Here is a 19,501-nt window from a genome sequence, read left to right as displayed (position 1 = left end):
TTGAGTCATTATGTCAGCCTATAGTGAAGCACCATTCAGCAATGCCATGCCAATGTTAATTTACACAGGAACAGAACAACAATTCTAAGATCTGACCCTTCCCCCTCCCCACCTCTATTTCCCTTTTATTGGCCAAGTCAAGTAATTTGAAAAACTCCTCCTACATCTGTGCTAGCATGGCATGGACTGAACACACAATGTGGCAGCTAGTAAGTGAGTGACCAGAAACTCCAAGCCCATCCTGGCAACACATGGTCCCATGTCCCCCTTTCTTTCCCAGATCACTCCACATCTGACTCATTCACTTTCATATTTGCTACCAATTGTTTGAGCCTATGTCTCTCTCTATCCCCTCCCCCAGTTTGTCTGTCTCAATTACCACCTGTCTGTCTCTCCATTCTTTTTTTCTCCATTGGCTCATATATAGTGCCTCTCTACCTGACAACCCTATGGGTGATTCAGCCTCCTTCATTGGTGCTGGTGCCTCTGTCACACCCATGTGTGCCTCTGCTATCCCAGTGATTGCCTCTGCCTTTCCCAATGATTGCCTCTGCCATCCCAATGATTGCCTCTGCCTATCCTGGGGGTGAGAGATGCAGGAGGTTAGAAAGAGCGAGGAGGAAGGGAGAAGTGCAGAGGTGAGAAAGGGAAAGATGCCCCCCTCTAGCACATGATGTAATGCCACGGAGGTGGGGCCTCAAGTGGCTGGAACAACAGAGCTGCCTGGAGTGTCCAGGGGGCTGTTATGCCTGCAGTTTGCTGTTTGGAGCATACAGAGAATGCTCCAGGTGGCACTGCATCTGCGATTCTGGCACCCTGCTAGCCAGATACAGGGACTGTGGATGGTAGGCGATGCTGCCCACAGAGTGCTATGCTCTGTGCGGTGGCACTGGTTGCCCATGGCTAGTTACGGCGTTGACTGCCTCTCACCATCTCACTCTTCACAGTGCAGACAAGATGGCCCCTGCACATGCTCAGTAGTGAGCTTGGTGGCCACCTTGGAAAATGCTATGAATCCCCCCTGGAGAACAGGCAGACTGGAGTCTGAACTGTAGCACACACCTCTTTCAAAAATTTTCAGGGATCAGTTTAAAAAAAATTACCAAAAAGACAATGAAAGTCAGGTTTTGTGTGGTTTCATTTCAAATCAGAGCCAATGCACTCAAATCATTGCTACTTATCTTTAATGTAGGAAAGTACAACAAAAGTTATCCTAAAAACCTCTAGAATTTAGTAATGCTTAATGAATGATTCGCTCTTACAAATTATTTTCTAATCTCACTTTTTCCCCTTTGGTTCCAAACTTCTTAAGCACCTTGCCTACTACTGCCTGACTCAATTTCACTCCATTCACCCTCTACATGAACTTCCACTCCATCAAGACTGCCCTGAATAATGTAACCAACAATCTACTTATAACTATGTAGAAGGGTTATTTTTGCCTTTCAGCATTGTTATAATCCTGGTTGACATCCTACTTTTCTAAACATTCCTTCACTGTCTTTATAGAAAATTCTCTACTCTCCCTATCTGTTGGGGTCCCTCAATATCCTGTTCTAGGTACTATTGACCTTGTCTCTGTAAATAAATAAACTTCTGCCTTCACTACCACCTCTGTGCAGATGAGGTCAAAATCTACCTTTCCTTCCCTTCACCTTCCCTTTTATCTTGTGTGCCCAACTGTCTCTCCACAATTTCCAATTGGATGTCTCATTGCTACCTAAAGCTCAATGTCCAAAATGCAGTTTTTTTTTACTAGTCCAGCCTCCAAGTGTCACTGACCCACCTGCTCTGCCCCACAATTGACAATATAACATTATTCCCTATTCCCCTGGTCCCCTGGTCTCTATCTTGGTTCCTTGCCCGACTGTTTTGATACATTCAGTCCCATACTTTGTCGTGCTGGCTCTGATTCACTTTGGCACCTTTGTCAACCTCCTATTGTGTATATTGGTTTTCGTTTTTATGTATGATTTGTAGTTGGTATGATTTGTTTTTCAAATTTTATATTGGTGGTGCAGAGATTTTTTGTGGCACCTCTCCAATAAGACATGATGACAAATGTACAATAATGTTTTTCATTTAAATGCTCTAAAAATAGTAAGCAGCATAACTTGCATTAAACCACTTAATAAAGTCAATAAGCATACTCATAGTATCAGAACATATGTTTTTCTTTCCATGAGACTGATTACATTTGTACACGTCTATCCACATCCAATGCCATGAATAAGCCTCACTCTAAAGTGAAGTTAATGATGTTCATTGTGGAGGTTATTTCTCCTCATATAATCACAAATAAAAATCCTGTGACTTCTGCCCTTGTTTGATTTGATAAAGATGATACAACATTGCTGCAAAGTCTGTAAATTCTTCCAAAAAATCGGTATGCTTGTTATTTTCCTGCCTGGGGTCCTGACTGCAAAAAACTAATCTGACCCCAACGTTCACAATGTTCTCATTATTTGTTGCTTATTGTCATGGCTGTAGTACTTTGTTACAGAACTTTGACTTTTTTAAATGTCAAGTCTGTATGTTATGATGCATGTTTAAATAGAAATACTACCAATTGAATTGCATAATTACATAATAAAAGAAAAAACTACTCTAAAGAGAAAAGATCATATCAAATATTGTACTAGCTGGAATACCCGGTTTCGCAAAGGTTGAAGACTGGACCCCGAAGTACACCTGCAGCCTTTATTTGTTTATATTGTCCTCGCCTATATCCCCATTCCATTGATCTTGAAAAGGACCCCACTGTTTGCAAACAGTGGCATCACTATCGTGGGTGCAGGGGACTTAAGAGTTAGACACCCCCTCGGGAGGGTTATGCACCCCTGGGGGGAGGTTAGGGTTAGGCACACGCCGGGAGTGTTAGGTTTAGGGTGCGGGAGGGGGGGTTAGGTGTAGGCACCCCTGGGGGAGGTTAGGGTTAGGCACTAAGGGGGGAGGTTAGGGTTAGGCACCACTAAGGGAGGGTTAGTGGGGTAGAGTGAAGAGTTAGGGTACTTATCTACTTTAGTCGGGATCTTTATCTGCCGGCCTTCTGGCATCGGGATTTCATCCACTGGGCTTACATTCGGTTGTACATACCCATTTCATTTTTAGTTATAACTACCATATGAAAGAAAATTGGTATTTATGTCTATACTAAATACAAAACAAGGGTTAGTCACATGCTTAGAGCCTACCAGAAGTCTGAGTTTTAGCATGTTGTTCCCAAATTCTAGTAAGTGGTTGAGGGGTTCATTCACTATTAAGGGCTAATTGACCAACACCATCCAAAGTTTTCAGAGTCTGCCAATATAACAGACATATGGAAACTAGCATTTTCACATGCTTAACGGGCTCATTGGTAATCATGAATAGACCCCTGAGATAGTTCAGACCACAACCATAGCAAGACACCAATGAACTGTAAACATTATCCAAATTACTTTTATTGGGGGATAACAACAAAATATAAGAGTGAAAAACGATTATGTTACCAAACAAAATCAGGTCATAATTTATACGTAATTGACAATATATAATTAATATCTGGGAAAATCACTGTTATGAGACTTTAAATTATATTATTATTGAATCTAAAAAATATAAGATAATTTCCTATAGAATCACTTATGTACATTAAACTAAAAGTGTTATCAAAATTATTCTATACTCACTTTATCCTAAAGGTGCTCAAACAATGACATTTTTAACCCTAATTCAGTCTATTTTTAGCAATGTACATCTGTAGTGGACTCCTGGTTGTGTCAGAAGGTCCCTCAGTTCAATAGCAGTTTCAGTAGAGTTACGTTTGCCTAACAGTCATTTGATACCAGTATTTTTAACTGCACACCATATACACTTACACTAAACTACGGGTGTGGCATGTTATTGTTGACAGTTCTCATGTCAACATGCACACGGTCGACATGAGAATGCCAACATTCCTCATGTCTACACATATATGTCGACATAATAGAATGTTGACTTAACATCCATGGTGGTACCCTTAAATACACTTAGGTGTGCACTAAGGTCTTTGTTGTTGTAAATGTCTGTGAGTTGATTGTGACACTGTACTTTCCAGAAGATCCAAGGTTAGCAAGTCAGATTTATCTGTCTAAGGGGGAGATATATCAAACATTCTAAAGAGGATAGATGGAGAACATGCCATAGCAAATAATTAGCTTCTAGCTATTATTTTATAAAATGTACTTAGTTAAAGAAGGCTGGAAGTTAATAGTCTGCTATGGGCAACTTTTCTACTTGTTCTTTTTACAAAGTATGATACATCACCCCCAGTTCCTTTGAGTTAATCTGAAATGGATCTGGAACATGACAGCTGTCTGCTGTATTAGTGATCATATTTAACAAATCTTAAAATAGAAGGGGCCTATGTATTAAGATTTTTCTTTTTTTAAATAAAAATATGTAACAACTGCAGTTTCTGCATCATTTTATGTATTGTTGCAATCTACTAACAGCCTAATCTGCAAGAGATTCTACAGAAATCTCCTGGAAAAAGAGAATTACAGTAGTGCTGCAGACTACAGTCTCCATGATTATCAATGGGGACTATGGTCTGGCCACTATGTACCAATCTCCAAAAAGCAAAGCTTTTGGTGTTTGGTCCCATTGGTTTATGCCATCCTCAGATGGCGTAAACAGCTTTATACTTATGGGCACATTCTCCCAGGAAAGGCATCTTGCGATCCCTCTCACGCAGCCTCCGACCAGCATCGGACACTGACACTGTCACTGTGTGCATGCACAGTGTCCTATACTTAGGAGGAGTCTTTTGAAAATGTGATAGACTCCTCCAATGTAGCCGTACTGTAACACGCAAGGACAGCGGTTATTGCTACCACTATTCTTGCAAAGTAATTTTAGTACATAGAGTGGATACTTTTGTTGAAAGTTAAAAAGTCAGACTGATAATAATGGCGATACTGCTGCAATTATTAACACCTAGGCCCCAAATTGAGCTATTCTACTAATTATTTGTTTCCTTCCCTTCTCACAACAAAGCTCTCCATGTCCTGCTTAATCCTTATTGTATCTGACTCCTCAATCACCTGCTATCTTTTACTCCTTTCTTTCCCCACTTCCAGTTCTGATTGTTTAGTTTTTATGGATTTCCCTTTCTACTGTCAGCAATTCCTCCTTCTATCTCTCTATTTATCGGTTCCCTCTCTTTAACTATTCTTTATTTCTTAATTAAATCCTTTGCTCAAATTGCACGCAGTTCTCTCCCTCTTATATCTCTCCTCTCACTCCAATCTTTCCCTTCTTTATTACTTACTCCTTTCAGATTAGTTCTCTTTGTACAATTTATTCTAGCCTCTCTTCCTAGTACCATGAATGATCTCCCTCTTATCGATTCCTCTCATCAACTGCTTCCATCTGTGTTGTGTGGCTCAAGCAATCCATATTTAATGGGTTAAACCATAAGGGGTTGATTGCCGTAGCAGGTCCCTGTGTATCTATTGTGCTTGCTTGAGCAGTTCATTACTCTCTCCATTGGAAATGTTAACACTTTCACCGCTGCACCTCAGCACAAATATGCAGATGATTATTACAATTTGCGCCATTGCATGAATCAATCTGCTGATCTAATTACATATGTTCTTTATTAAGACATTATTTCCCCCCTTATCTGAAATCTCTACCATGGATAACTACAGAATAAGATATACTGTATATACTGTAGGTGCAGGACAATGCAAAGTCTTCACCTTTGGAGCATATTGAATAATTTCTTTTGGTTTTTGAGATTGTTGGGATTATAATATCTCCTAATTGTAAAAGAAGTTACACAGGTAGCTGGTTTGAACACCTTAAGACTGGTCATTCTAGGGGACACTGGTCATTCATTTTAATAGAGGATTATTTGATTGAGAAATCATCAAACAATACAAACCCTAACAAATTACAGAGGCAGCATTTTTGAAACACTACTGTTTACTGTGCTGATAACCAGTGGCGGCTCCTACCTTTTGGTTAGAGGGGGACTACCCAGGCTGTACTTCTTTTCGGGCCTTTTGGCAGTCAGGTCCATCCATTGCACACGTGCAAACAATCTAAGGAAAAAACGCACATGCTCAAAAAACTTGACTTCAAGGGACTACATCGGCTGGAGCCCCTAGAAGCCAGGTAGTGCTGGCATACTAAACGCAGTAGTAGCTTCCGATTGAAAGCGCTTTCTGCTAACAGTAGTCAGGACTGCCAGTCCCAGGGGGAGAAAACTCCACCCCTTGGGACGAACAGTTCAGCATGCAACTAGCAGAAAGGGCTTAGAATGGGAAGCCACTGCTAGTGTACGGACAGGGAGCTTACTGGGGGGTGGTGGATTTTACTGGGGGGCCTGCGGCTCTGCAGCCCCCAGGTAAAATCTGCCACTGCTGATAACCAAATTAAACAATTCATATTTATTTGCAGGATGTTAGCGGACACACAAGATTATAATTACATGGGTTTTGACCTGTAAAGGTGCATACACAGTAACGATTTTTTGAACGATTTGTCGTTAACAACGTCGTTATCATTCAATCATTGAACAAATCGTTCAGTTTCTGAGTTATAACGATGAACGATAATCGTTCAAGAGCGCTCCCATTTGTAGTTTGTAGTTATCATTAATCGTCCATTTCAGACTGTCCAACATAATGATTTTCAGTAAGGGAAGGAACATTTTTCGTTCATCATTGTAAATATCGTTCATTACACTTCAAAAAATCGTTCACTCTCCCAAAGGAAAATCTCACAGATAATCGGTTACAAAATCGTTACATGTGTATGCACCTTTAGTTTGCATTTATGGCCTTGCAAAATGCTTCTGCCTGCTAAATCTGTCATGTTTTTCATTTATAAGTCTTCCAGAAAATAGTGACTACTGTGTTGTAGCTACTGCACCCTTGGTCATTGAAGCTATTGTGTAGATTTTGTAGATACAGTACTTAGGCATTGTCCATTATGTTGGTAAAAAGTGTAAATAAATAAACATACTGTAAGAACCAAAAGTTGCTAATAAAAAATAATACATTGACATTTTACGTCACACTGGAAACTCAAACTAATCACAGATCGGAAAATCGCTGGGAGCTATTGTATAACACAAACCATTTAAAGCAAAACACAACTACAGGAGTCATCAACTTATTTTTGTGTTATTTTTTTTCAGCATTCTTGAAGGTTACGTCCAGGACCAAATTCCAGGTGCAGCAGTTGTGGTTGAATCAATTGGTGCCAGAAGATATGGAGATGGTTTCTCCGAAGAGGACTACACACAGTGTGACTTGATGGTTTACGCTGTTGATCCGCAAACGAACCGAGCTATATCACGTAATGAGCTGTATAAGTGAGTACCAATAAAGGAAAAACTGTCTTATGGAAACATAGTTTACTATGATGGCTCTACAATCAGAAAACATAAGCAACCAGTGTTACTATATTGTTATCGGAATTAAACTAACTGATTTATGGTATCCAGATGTAAATATGTTTAAAAAGAAAACAAAATACTAGTAAATCATAAACGCTTTATATTTTTTAAAAATATAGAATTGAATTACTTGTTTTTACTAAGGGTAAGAAAAAGCAATGTGCATGTACTATAGCAGTTTTCGTATGACAAAAGACAAATGTCAAAAGCAGACCGAGAAATCTAGCCAAACTAAAGTTCCTGTAACAGTGACCTCAAGAAGAAATTATCTTTAACAGCATTTTATTGATAAAGCATTATGGTCAGGCATTGCCTCTCCGTACAAGCAGCTGCAACTTGTCATGTACTAAGCCAGGTGACAGTTCACCAGGGGCTCCTGCCGTGATGGGAAGAGTAAGTCATGTGTTAAAGTGCACTTCAGGTTATGTGAAAAACCTTTAAAACAAAACCACTCTGTTACAAAAGGGTGTATCTACAGAATACTTTATATCTTCTAAGTAATATTACATAGTCAATATAAATGTGTTCACTGGTAAATATAAATAGAAAATAAAACAAACATTTGATACAACAATCAATACTATATAACGATTGACATAGGCTAGAGGAGGTCTTGTTGTGTGAGGCAGCTATTCCGCAGAGTGGTTGCAGACTGAAAAATGTCCTGTAACTGAGAATGGGACAAGGCAATGATTGTGAGGGAGAGACACAAATCTTGTGCAGTGTGGAGTTGGGAGATATTTTGTAACAAGTGAAGTGCTGTATGGGGATGCAAGTCAATGGTCATTCAAAATGTCAACAGTACAATGTTGATGGTTATGATGTTGATATGTCAACAGCAAGATGACGACGTATGCAAAATACAGACATGTTCACTACATTGATACAAATGTCGACAAGTGAAATGCTGACATTAGGGTTAGGGAAAGAGACATATTTACAGCTGCAACCACTGTTTTGTGACTTTAATCACAACCTGCCAGTAAAGCTGCAAACAATAGAACATTAGCTGCAGCCACCAGGCTAGGGTTAGGTTTAGGGCAGGGGTGGGCAAAATACGGCCCGCAAGCCAATCCTTCCCGGGCTGCTGGCTCCCACCACTGCACAGTGACAAGCGGCCCGACAAGCCGCTTGTCATTGCGCTACAGTAATGTACTGTATTTTTTATGATAGGTATTGGAAAAAACACAAGATATTGTATGTGCGGCCTCGTAAGTTCAAAGTGGCCCCCCAGCTGAAATAATTGCCTACTCCTTGTTTAGGGTTAGGGTACTTAGGGCCTGATTCAGAGATGGGTGCTGGGAATTGGTATGCAGCAGCTGTGAGAAAATATGTATATGAGGCAACTGTTGGGATTTGTATTGAGACGCCCACCATCAGTTTAGCAAAAACAAGCTATTGCTTAGAAAGATACAGCACTGGACACAGATTAGTCGATTATCAAAGTTCTGAGTAACCCAGTGGTTACTCAGGATGGTCATCAGAACTGAGACTACGTAAGGATTGCAGTCACAGTCTGCGACATGCCCCCAAAACAGTCGCGACACGCCTGCTTTTTCGCCGCTCACTGTCAATCACACTGCTGCGAATTCCTTTCTGCAACTGCTGTTGGTAAAGAAACTTGACGCATGTGCAGTGCAACTCAGATGCATGCTCAGATTACCGATAATTGCTCAGCTGCGTAAACATCGGCTTTGTGTAAATCCCTGAATCAGGCCCTTAGTGATGAATAGAAGCATAGCTGTTAGCATGTCAACATTTCATCAATGTTAACAAGGTAGACCTCAACATGCTGAACATATTGACATAATCTCATGTCTGCATTTAGGAATGTTGAAATTCTAACCATTGACAAAATATACAGTATACTGAACCTGATGTATGTTGGTGTAGTTTTACTGATGGCCTTGTATGTTATATTGGATTTGATAAAACACAGGCAACCAATATAGGGACTGACAGAGCGGAGCAGCAGTAGAAGAATATTTAGCAAGGTAAATCGGTCTAGCTGCTGCATTCAAAATAGATTGTAAGGGTGGAAGTCTGATTAGGGGAAGACCAGTAAGGAAGCTATTGCAATAGTCAGTGTGGGAGATAATGAGTGCATTAATTAGCAATTTTGCTATGACTTGTGTGAGATTTGTGCATATTCTGGAAATGTTTCTTAGAGGTACTGTATGTGACAGGATTTGGATACAGATTGAATATGTGCAGCAAAAGGACAGTAAGTGCCTAACCCTAAAAACCCGTGTCCACCATTTTCATGTCGACATTTTGACCCTGTCAACACTTTGTACCAGTCAACCTTTTTCCATGTCAACCTTTAGTGTGTTGACATTTTGTACTTGTCAACCTTTTGTACATGTCGACCTATTGCCTGTCTAACATCTGGTGTCTATCTAGACATTGTTGACCTTTTTCATGTAGATCTATAGTCCGGATACCTTTTCCAAGAGAAGTTTTAAAGATATAGAAGAGCAGAGGAGTCTTGTAGCATTCTAACCAGGGGTGTCAGACTGATCTTATGTTGTGGGGGGGCAACATAAAATCATTCCGGTGCCCGCCCCCTCCTCTCCTCTCCCCTCCCCTCTCCCTCCCTCTCTCTTGCCTGAGTGCAGCTGTGGATGGTCAGGGGCTGTGCTTTATAGTAATAGGCTGCACAGCCCATGCACCGCATGAAGGAGAAGGTGTAATGTGCGTGTGATAGGGCTGCAGGTGAGGCAGTGTCTGAGTGTGTGAGTCACTTTTTTTTTTTCGTTGCCAGAAGGTTTAGGTTGTTTTAGAGAAAGAGGTAATCGATCTGAGGCTAGTTTGTTACAAATAGAGTGTGCATTCCATAGGGCACATGGGTTATGGAAAAAAGGAGATGTGTTTAAAGGGGGAACAAGGACTCCTGGATTTGGCAATTTATTTACCAGCTAATAAAAGCAGAAGAATAGACTGATAAAGATTATTGTACTGTGTGAACTTTTATTTTCTAGCAACATTTTGAGGATGTTATAGTTAATGTAGCTGATAGCAAATACTTAATGAGTGTTAGTAAAAGGAGTACTGAGGAGACAATATGGACAAAGGGGTGTTAAGCAGAGATAGTGATGGAAGTTATCATTCTAAAAATAATGCGATGAAGAATACTAAGAAAAGCAATTTGTTAAAAAAATAAACTAACTGAATTATAGTTACTGTGCAAAATTATCACCTGAATGCAATGTTAGTAAATGACCACTTACATATTACTGGGCTAAATAATATAACTAACATAGCTGTATTGTTTATATATACAGGTTGAGTTTCCCATATCCGTTATTCCAAAAACCGAAATATTCCAAAAACCGGAATATTTCGGTGCATATGTGACGTCACGACGTCACCTGACGTCATGACGTCACTAGTTTCAGTGGCCAATGACTAGCGGCGTGGGCGTGGTCCACACGCCAGGCCACCCCCCGCATCACCCACCGGACCCCCAGCGGCAGCCGCCTGACCTCCCGTGACAGCCGCAGCACCCGCCTGACCCCTCGTAAAAGCCGCAGCACCCACCGGATCCTTCCGCCTTACCTGCCGGACCCTTCCGCCTCAGTCGCGGGACCCCTCACAACACCCGACGGATCCCTGTAACACCCGCCGGACCACCACAACACCCGCGCGACACCCCCGCCGGACACCTGTATCACCCGCCGGACCACAGCAACACATTCCGGACCCACCCGCAGCACACGCCGGGGCCTCCCGTGACACCCGCCGGGCCCCCCCCAGGTATTCCGAAAATCGGAATAATCCAAAATCCGAAATGCTCGTGGTCCCGAGCATTTCGGATATGGGAGACTCAACCTGTACAGTAAATATACCTGACAGACTTATGAGCAGATTCAATTTCTGCGCAATGACACTGTTATAGAATATCTACTGTAACACATGAGGTTCAGGCAGAGCCTTGTGGCTAATTGAATCTACCCTTTTCCGTGTATTTCATCCCATTCATAAAAGCTGGCGTGTTTAATGCACTATAGAGAGCAGAGCTACTTTATCTTCAATCTATCTGCACTAGAAACAGCATCAAGAATTTCAAAGTTTCAGATTGGTGACTGTTGTTTCCTTGGTAACAGTATTATTTGGTAAAATATGGTAAATTTGGATGGAGGGGCTTAGCATGTGATGTCCTGTACACTTGAAACTTATCTAAACAGAATTGTACCAATGGGAATGGAGAAGGTGATATGAAATCACAGTAAAGCAGCTGTGGAAACACATTGAGTTAACAGTGCATTTAACCTTTTACATGAAGGTAAATAAATAAACTACTGTATGTAGAGTAATTCAGTTGTCATTGGATAATTTCCTGATAGTAGGCTACAGACTGATTATTTGCATGATATTGTGTGTGCGTGTGTATTGTGTATGTTTTATATATATATATATATATATATATATATATACATATAAACAAAAAACAGGGAGCGCACCATCGTGAACCACATTAAAACATATTATTATTTAGACATACGGCTCAGGAGGTGAGCTGCACTGATCCATATTACCTATTTGGTAAAAATCATTGGCTGGACAATACTACCGAAAAAGGAAACTACAAGGATTATTTGCGCTACAGACTGTGTCTTTATATATATATATATATATATATATTTATATATAAATATAAAAACCCAACAAGCCGGCACTCTGCAGGCAGCTGGCACCAGGGAAGTGACTTGCTTGGGTGCCTCCCTGGGGCTAGCACACCCCTAATGTGATCCAATGAACAAAGGTGGCACTCCAAGTCTCTTTACAAATAGTAAAATAAGGTGCTTTAATCTCGACGTTTCGGAGTCCAGTCCGCTTCCTCAGGACACACCTGAGGAAGGGGACTGGACCCCGAAACATCGATATTAAAGCACCTTTTTTACTATTTGTAAAGAGACTTGGAGTGCCACCTTTGTTCATTGGATTATATATATATATATATATATATATATACACTGTATGGCTATAATACAACCTTCAACATAAAATAAATGAATGTTCAGTATCAATTTTATATTAAATTCTATATTTTAGTAATTTCCTATATAGCATACAGCATACTGAAGAGACTGGACAAAATACTGTCTGACAAACAAAGTATCATGGAAACACAGGTATATTATTAAAACCAACTTAATAAACAAATAAAAAAACCTGTATAGTCCTATAAACTATAGATTTATACCATGATGTAGCAGCTGATTTGCACATTGTGAATCACTTCTAAAGTCTAGTTATATAGTAATTTAACAGCTACATGGCAGTGGCATCAGAATCACCTTCATGTTTTTTGGAGATTATTAGTAATTAAAGACATGGAACTCTATATACAGTTTCCTTGATGTATTGCATATTTGTCTGTTCTGCAGTGACATCTAGTGTCCGCTTCAATATGGCTGTTCATCAGTACATTCTGCTACAACTTGTGTACAATGAAAGGAACTTTAGTTTATTCGATTCAATGAGTATGTTTTGTAATGTAATTATACACTATAGCATTCATTGGTGAGACAGTTTTTGTTCAGTGAAAAACAAAAGAAAGCAAACTTTATTTGAGATTATCTATCTATCTATCTATCTATCTATCTATCTATCTATCTATCTATCTATCTATCTGCCATGAACTGATCTTATTATTTTTGGCTGGACAGGTTTTTGGATGGTAAGGTGCTGGACATTAATAAACAGTTCCAGGACTACATTGGCCTTGGTGGACGTATCCTGGAAATCCGAACCCCGGATGTAGTAGCCAACGTTAAAAAGCAAGCCCAGGCTGTCGGCTACACGGAGGGAGCATTGCTTGCACTGGCCATTATTATCATCCTGTGCTGTATACCGGCTATATTAATTGTGATGGTCAGCTACAGACAGTAAGTAAATTATTTAGTTTTTGTTACAATAGGTGCAGAATAATGTCAAGAAAGTAAGCAAAACCATTCTAATGACTAGCAATTCACCAGTGATATAGTTTCTGTTTGTTCAAAATGTACCAAAAACTGAATGACACTATATTCAGCATAAAATAATTCATAGAAAAAAGAGTGATGATATATAACTGCTCTACAAAGTATACAGTTCTGCAGCAGCTGTAGCATTATATCACATCCAGTTGTATACTTAGTGAAATCATTTAATTGCCATGTGTGCCTTTACCAATGAAAACAATTTACACCTCATGCAAAACTCAGAGGTTGACATATCATCAGAGTCATTCATTCTGCCCCACACTGTATATTATATCAGTTAATAATACTATAATCCTCTTCTGTATGCAGCTTATGCACCTTCATTCATAGTAAGCAAAGTCAGAAAGTGCCCTTACAGACAGATCTGGTGAATTGGCCAAAGCAGCAATCACCAGACCCTATGGTGGTCATTGGCAATTTAACAAATGTCTTTTTTTGTGTACAATACACATTTCCATGCTGTGTGTGTGCACGAAAAAGGTGTGCAAATACATCTATATTCTGACTTTTCTTATTATTCAGTCTTAACAAAAGTGGAGAACTGTACTGTTGGTTGTTGAGTACAATATGAGTGATCTGTGATACATAGATGCATATGCAGATACTGAATGCTCTTCAGGGAGGGTATTTCTTGTGGCCGCTGTAGACATCTTGCGGTGCGCTAGCCCCCTAACTGTGAGCTTGGTTAGATACTCGACATCAGTGCGCCACTTCACCAGGCTATAAACCGTGCAAAAGTTGTGTCTGAAAACAGGCATAATTACACCTCTGTTCAGCCCTGTGTAGCCTGCTATTATGATGAAATGCCCTCTCTGATGTTAGTACATGAAAATGCTTCACTACAACACAGTTATACCCCTTCAGTCACATGTAGAGAATGAGATATATATGATCCTGCATCGTACAAACTTGCATACACTTAGTTATCGAAAATGAGCACTGTAAACTCCTGCTCCAAAGTGTAATTCGTATCAATTTCTGCCACATTAGAGCTTACTGTTTAAAGTCACTGACACACAAACACACACACAGACAGACACACACTTTAGTCAAAACCAATTAATTTACCAGGTTCCACGTTCGACCATGCTCCACTGCTGGAATTTTGCAAGTCACATTATTATTAAAGCCAAAACTTGGTCATGGATAGCTTGCTTAATCTGCTTTTGCTTTAATTCTTAATGTAATACACTGCTAATGCATTTGATTATATAGCTGCTTTAATTGCGTTTTCACTCCATATATTTCAATTGAACGTGGCTGCCATTAGCATCAGAACGTGATGCTTTCAGTAATCATCTGAACGTTACCCAGGGAAGGACAATAACTCTTTTCATGTAAAGAAGTGACTTTGCGTATCCACTGCATGACAAAGCAAGAAGCGGATTATGAAAACTTATTAGGAATCTATGTTGGGACACATCATGTTGTATTCAGCCAACAGTGTAATTGCACTTTACCATTATGCAAGGCCCCTTTAATTTGCTTCAAGAAGGTTGAAACACAAAGCCAGTGTAATTATAAAAAAATAGATTGCTTTATCCTTAATAACTTACTTTTTGAGTACAATTCAGACGACCAAGGACGCTTGAGCTGTACTTGATATACAGGCCTATTTATCTTAGAACATCTTTTCTTAAATGTAATTTATTGCTACACTGGATGCTACAAGGCTGATAATAATTTTGCAAATGGTATTACATTAATTGTACCCATTTAAACATTTTGGTTATTAGAATGCCGGTACCTCAGATAAGACGTTCATGTGAATGTTAATGCAGATGTAAGAAATGTTTCTAACTAATGTGTGTTTATTTTTTTTCTTATTCTCCTATTTCTTCAATCAATGGAAAAGGTTTAAAGAGTAAGTACACTGGTTTTCTCTACTAGCTTCAGCTTCCTTGCATGTCTTCCATGTCTTCTATTTGTACAATCGTACGGCTCAAAGAACATATGAATCAACCAAACTAGAGATTGTGGGTGGTATTATTATTGTTATTACATTTTATTTATAGGGCGCAGCAAGTGTTCCAAAGTGCCGAACAGAGAGCAAAACAATAAGACAATACAGGGTAAAACAGCACAGTACAAATAGCACTACAAATCTTGTTACAGCCACTGATGTAATGTGCGCAACCGAAAAGTACAACATCAGCTGAAACCTGTAGCTGTCAGCATGGGCGGAATGACAGGTCTCGTTCTCCTGAAAAAAACAAAAACAGATGATTGGAGTCCAGGAGCAGAGAACCCAAGTGAGGATGTGTATCAGGTGTGCAAGAGATGTAGGTGATGAGAACAGGAGGGAGGAGGGCCCTGCTCATGGAGCTTACAGTCTAAAGGGGAAGGAGGAGACAAACTGAAGACAAAATGAGTGAGCCAGTGTAAGGGGAGTTAAGAGGTAGACTACGTGGTGATATGGTTAAGTGGAGGTGGACAGATATGCTTTTATGAACAGGTGGGTTTTAAGTGCCCGCTTCAAGCAATGCAGGTTGGGGGATAGTCTTATGGAACAAGGGAGATCGTTTAAATGGTGGGGGGCAGCTCAGAAGAAATATTGAATTCTGGAGTGAGACGTGGTAACCAGAGAGGAGGACAGGCAGCGGTCATTGGTCGACCGAAGAGGGCAGGAGGCAGTGTGTAAGGAGATGAGGTTGGAGATGTAGGGAGCTGTGGAGTTGGAGAGGGCCTTGTACGTGGTAGTTAGGAGTTTGAAAATGATTCTGTAGGGGAAGGGAAGCCAGTGAAGGACTTTGCAGAGAGGGGAGACAGATGTGGAAGATTAGTCTAGCTGCAGCATTAAGTGTCTGATTCAGCTTGGAGCGCAATATAGCGTACGCATGCAGTTTTACTGCGAATATATGCTAATCCATAGTGATCGCAATGCCGCCGCACCACTACATAAAGATGCCCACTTCACCCATACGCACATCCGTAAAGTTTAGCAAGACTGCGAAAACATTGGTACAATTGAGTATCATTGGACCCATATGCGGTATACATTCAGGAAGCCGGCGGACGCAATGCCGACCGTCCGGCTCCCCGACTACTTAATCCCGGCGAGGGTTAAATGACAGGCATCTAAATCTAGATGCCTGTCATTTTACCAACGACGGGAGACCGGTGCCCGGACAGCCACGGGGGAGAGGGTTAGGTTTAGGGTTAGGGCTCCTGGGGGGGGATAATATTGTATTGTATTTATTGCACTTAGGCCTACAAAGATTTATTGTGCTAATTGTTTATAATGTATGTTCAATAATGTGTTTTGTATGGGGCGACTAGGCTTCATCCAATAAATATATAAATTTTTATTAATCATTTGTATCTATGTATGGTTAACTGATGTCCCAGCTTGAATATTGAAGCGCAGTGTTCTCTCTATATTTTTATTATCCTTTGTGAGGCTGACAATACCTCTCCTTACACTGCTGCATTAATATTTGACCCCCTTGCTTATATTTGCGCCTGGTCTTTTTTCCGCTCATGGGGGGGGACTTGGGGTTAGGCACCCCCCCCGAGGGACTTAGGTTTAGGCGGCGGGGAAAGGGGGTTAGGTTTAGGCACTTAGAACGAGGATTAGGGTTAGGCACAGGGGGGAGGTTAGGGTTAGGCACCCTAAAGGAGGGTTAGGGTTAGGGGGTAGAATTAGATTAGTTTACACTTACCTTTAGGACGATCGGGATTTCCTCCTCTGTCAGGCTGCCGGCGGTAAATCGTACCAAATGCCCATACACACAGTTAAGGTAATTCAGGCCTCACTCAGAAATTGCTTACTTCTGTGCATGCTATGAGGCCTCAGGCTGCGTATTGTATTGCAGTGGGTAATTTATGCATGCTCATGCAACGTCATTGAAACACACTAGCACACCTGCATTCAGTCAACGACCTCCCCGTCACCACCCACAAACGGCACTTCCTGTCAGTCACTCTGTGATGGGTCTGCGTAGTCACTGCGATTGCAATCCCGATCGCAATGACTAGTACAGATTGGAGAGAAGCACGAAGGGAGCAGGGGAGTCCAGTGAGGTAAGGTTGCAGTAGTCAAGGCGAGAGATGATCAGTGAGAAGACAATAGTTTTGATGGCACGGTCAATGGTAGTTGACAGAGATACGGAGATGGATGGGGTAGAATAGATGGATAGAGTGGACTTTAAAGGAGGAGAAAGGGAGGCCCAGGGGGGATAACATGAAAGGTACGGCTGGGAGATAGGAGAATGTCCACTCTGCTGCCTGACGGTGATCAGGTCTGATGGAGTGCGAAAAGGAGAAGCCCCCATAAGAGAGAGCAGCGGGGGATGCAGTGTCAGTGGAAGAAAGCCAGGTTTCAGTAATAGCAAGAAGGTTAAGAGAGTTAGAGATGAAGAGATCATGAATAGCTGCTAGTTTGTTACGGATGGATATTTATCAGACCTACAAAGGAGGATACGTGGAGATGTTTCCCATAGCAATCAATCAGCTTCTAGCTTTCATATTATAAAATGTAGCAGTTAAATTATAGCTACTGCAGAATCTGGGTGTTATGGACAACACCTCCACTTGTCCTCTTTAGAAGGGTTTGATAAATCTCCTAGTATATGTGATGACACTAGTTTAATTTGCTATCTGGTACATTTGTATGTGAGGGCAGGATGTATTGAATTGTAAACTGCTGTAATATCTCCAAAACAACCTCTGAAGGATCCTTCTTGGTCCTTGGAGCTAGTGAATGAGCTGACATTAAGAAGAGTCCTTGGTCATTTACCTGGAAGTCACTTCTTTGTTGGGACAGCTCTATGGGGGTCATTCAGACCCACTCGCGAGCGGCAGTACGCTCGCAAGTGGGTCGATGGTCCCCACTGCGCATGCGCACGACGGAGGGAGCTCCGTCGAGCGCATGCGCGAGACCCAGCGAGCGAAGGACTTTCCATCGCTCCGGGTCACGCACCAAAGGGGGCGTGCTGTCGATGTTGATTGACAGCACGCCCCCTTTGGTGGGCGTGCCGGGGGCGTGCCTGCCAGACAGAGGCGTTCCCATGGGAACGCCTACCGTCTGAAGCCGGACCCACTGACATCACTAGTGATGTCAGTGGGAGTGATTTTGGCTCTGAGCCAAAATCACTCCTGGCCTTGCGGCTGGGAAACCCGACCGCAGGGTTTCCCTCGCAATTCCGATGGTCGCGATGGTCAAGACCATTGCGACCATCTTTTAGCACGCTCGTATATGCTGTGGGTGGTGACCCACAGCTATACGAGCGTCCAGGAGGACGCTCCATATTAATGGAGGAGGGCCCTGATTCAGAGCGAGCGCTCTGGTCAGAGCGTCCGGCTCTGAATCAGGGCCTATATCAGAGGAGCTGTCCCAGCAGGTAAGTATTCATGTATTATATAAAAACCTATTGATCCTGGCGCTCATCTAGCACATCAAGTGCTTTTCTATAATCCTAATATATAGTTAATTAGTATATATAATTAATTAGTATATTTCACATATTACATTACAGCTGCATATCCTACATCTTGTGATTTGTGAATACCCATTAATCACACTGTGAGAAAAATAAAATCAAAGTAATAAAAATCTATCAATTGCGATGGCAGAAAATTTGATATAGCAGTAACGGCTCCTTTAATCATAAGTTAAATTAGTTTATTTACTCACAATTGTATTAATATACCATTTAGATCTCCCACAATGTATGTAAATATACAATCAATACACAGAAAAATATATATAAAATGCAAAATAAATAACAAATAAATAATAAAAAATGCATTTCACAATTGAAAGATTTTTATTAGCACAGTCCTTCAAGTATTCATGTATACTGGTGTTAAAAATTGTTGGCATGCATGCGAATAGGGGCGGGATTTATCTTAACCAAACTGCGATACATGATATCTCTCTTTGGGGTCTATGTACTAAGCCAGGGAGAGAGAGTGGATGGAGACAAAGTACCAACTAATCAGTGCCTAACTGTCATTTTTCAGACAGCCTGTAAAAAGTGACAATTCGGAGCTGATTATTTGGTACTTTATATCCGTTCACTTTATCTCTCTCCAAGGTTTAGTATATAGACCCCTATGTTTTAAACAGACCATAAAC

The 19,501-nt window shown here is 41.0% G+C and overlaps 1 protein-coding gene across 1 annotated transcript in view; it reads left to right on the top strand.

Moving 5' to 3' along the window:
* The window catches only part of PCDH15 (protocadherin related 15), a 1,543,840-nt gene that overhangs the window by 1,459,309 nt on the left and 65,030 nt on the right, over positions 1-19,501 (top strand). The window contains exons 29-30 of the mRNA XM_088459638.1: positions 7,175-7,351; positions 13,108-13,326. Of these exons, the coding sequence (XP_088315764.1) occupies positions 7,175-7,351; positions 13,108-13,326 (396 nt within the window). The remainder of the gene's footprint in view (positions 1-7,174; positions 7,352-13,107; positions 13,327-19,501) is intronic.

The sequence above is a fragment of the Taudactylus pleione genome, unplaced genomic scaffold (assembly GCF_031769625.1).
Source record: "Taudactylus pleione unplaced genomic scaffold, aTauple2 ptg000918l, whole genome shotgun sequence".
NCBI classification, from domain to species: Eukaryota; Metazoa; Chordata; class Amphibia; order Anura; family Myobatrachidae; genus Taudactylus; species Taudactylus pleione.
This window is presented reverse-complemented; position numbering and strand designations above follow the sequence as displayed.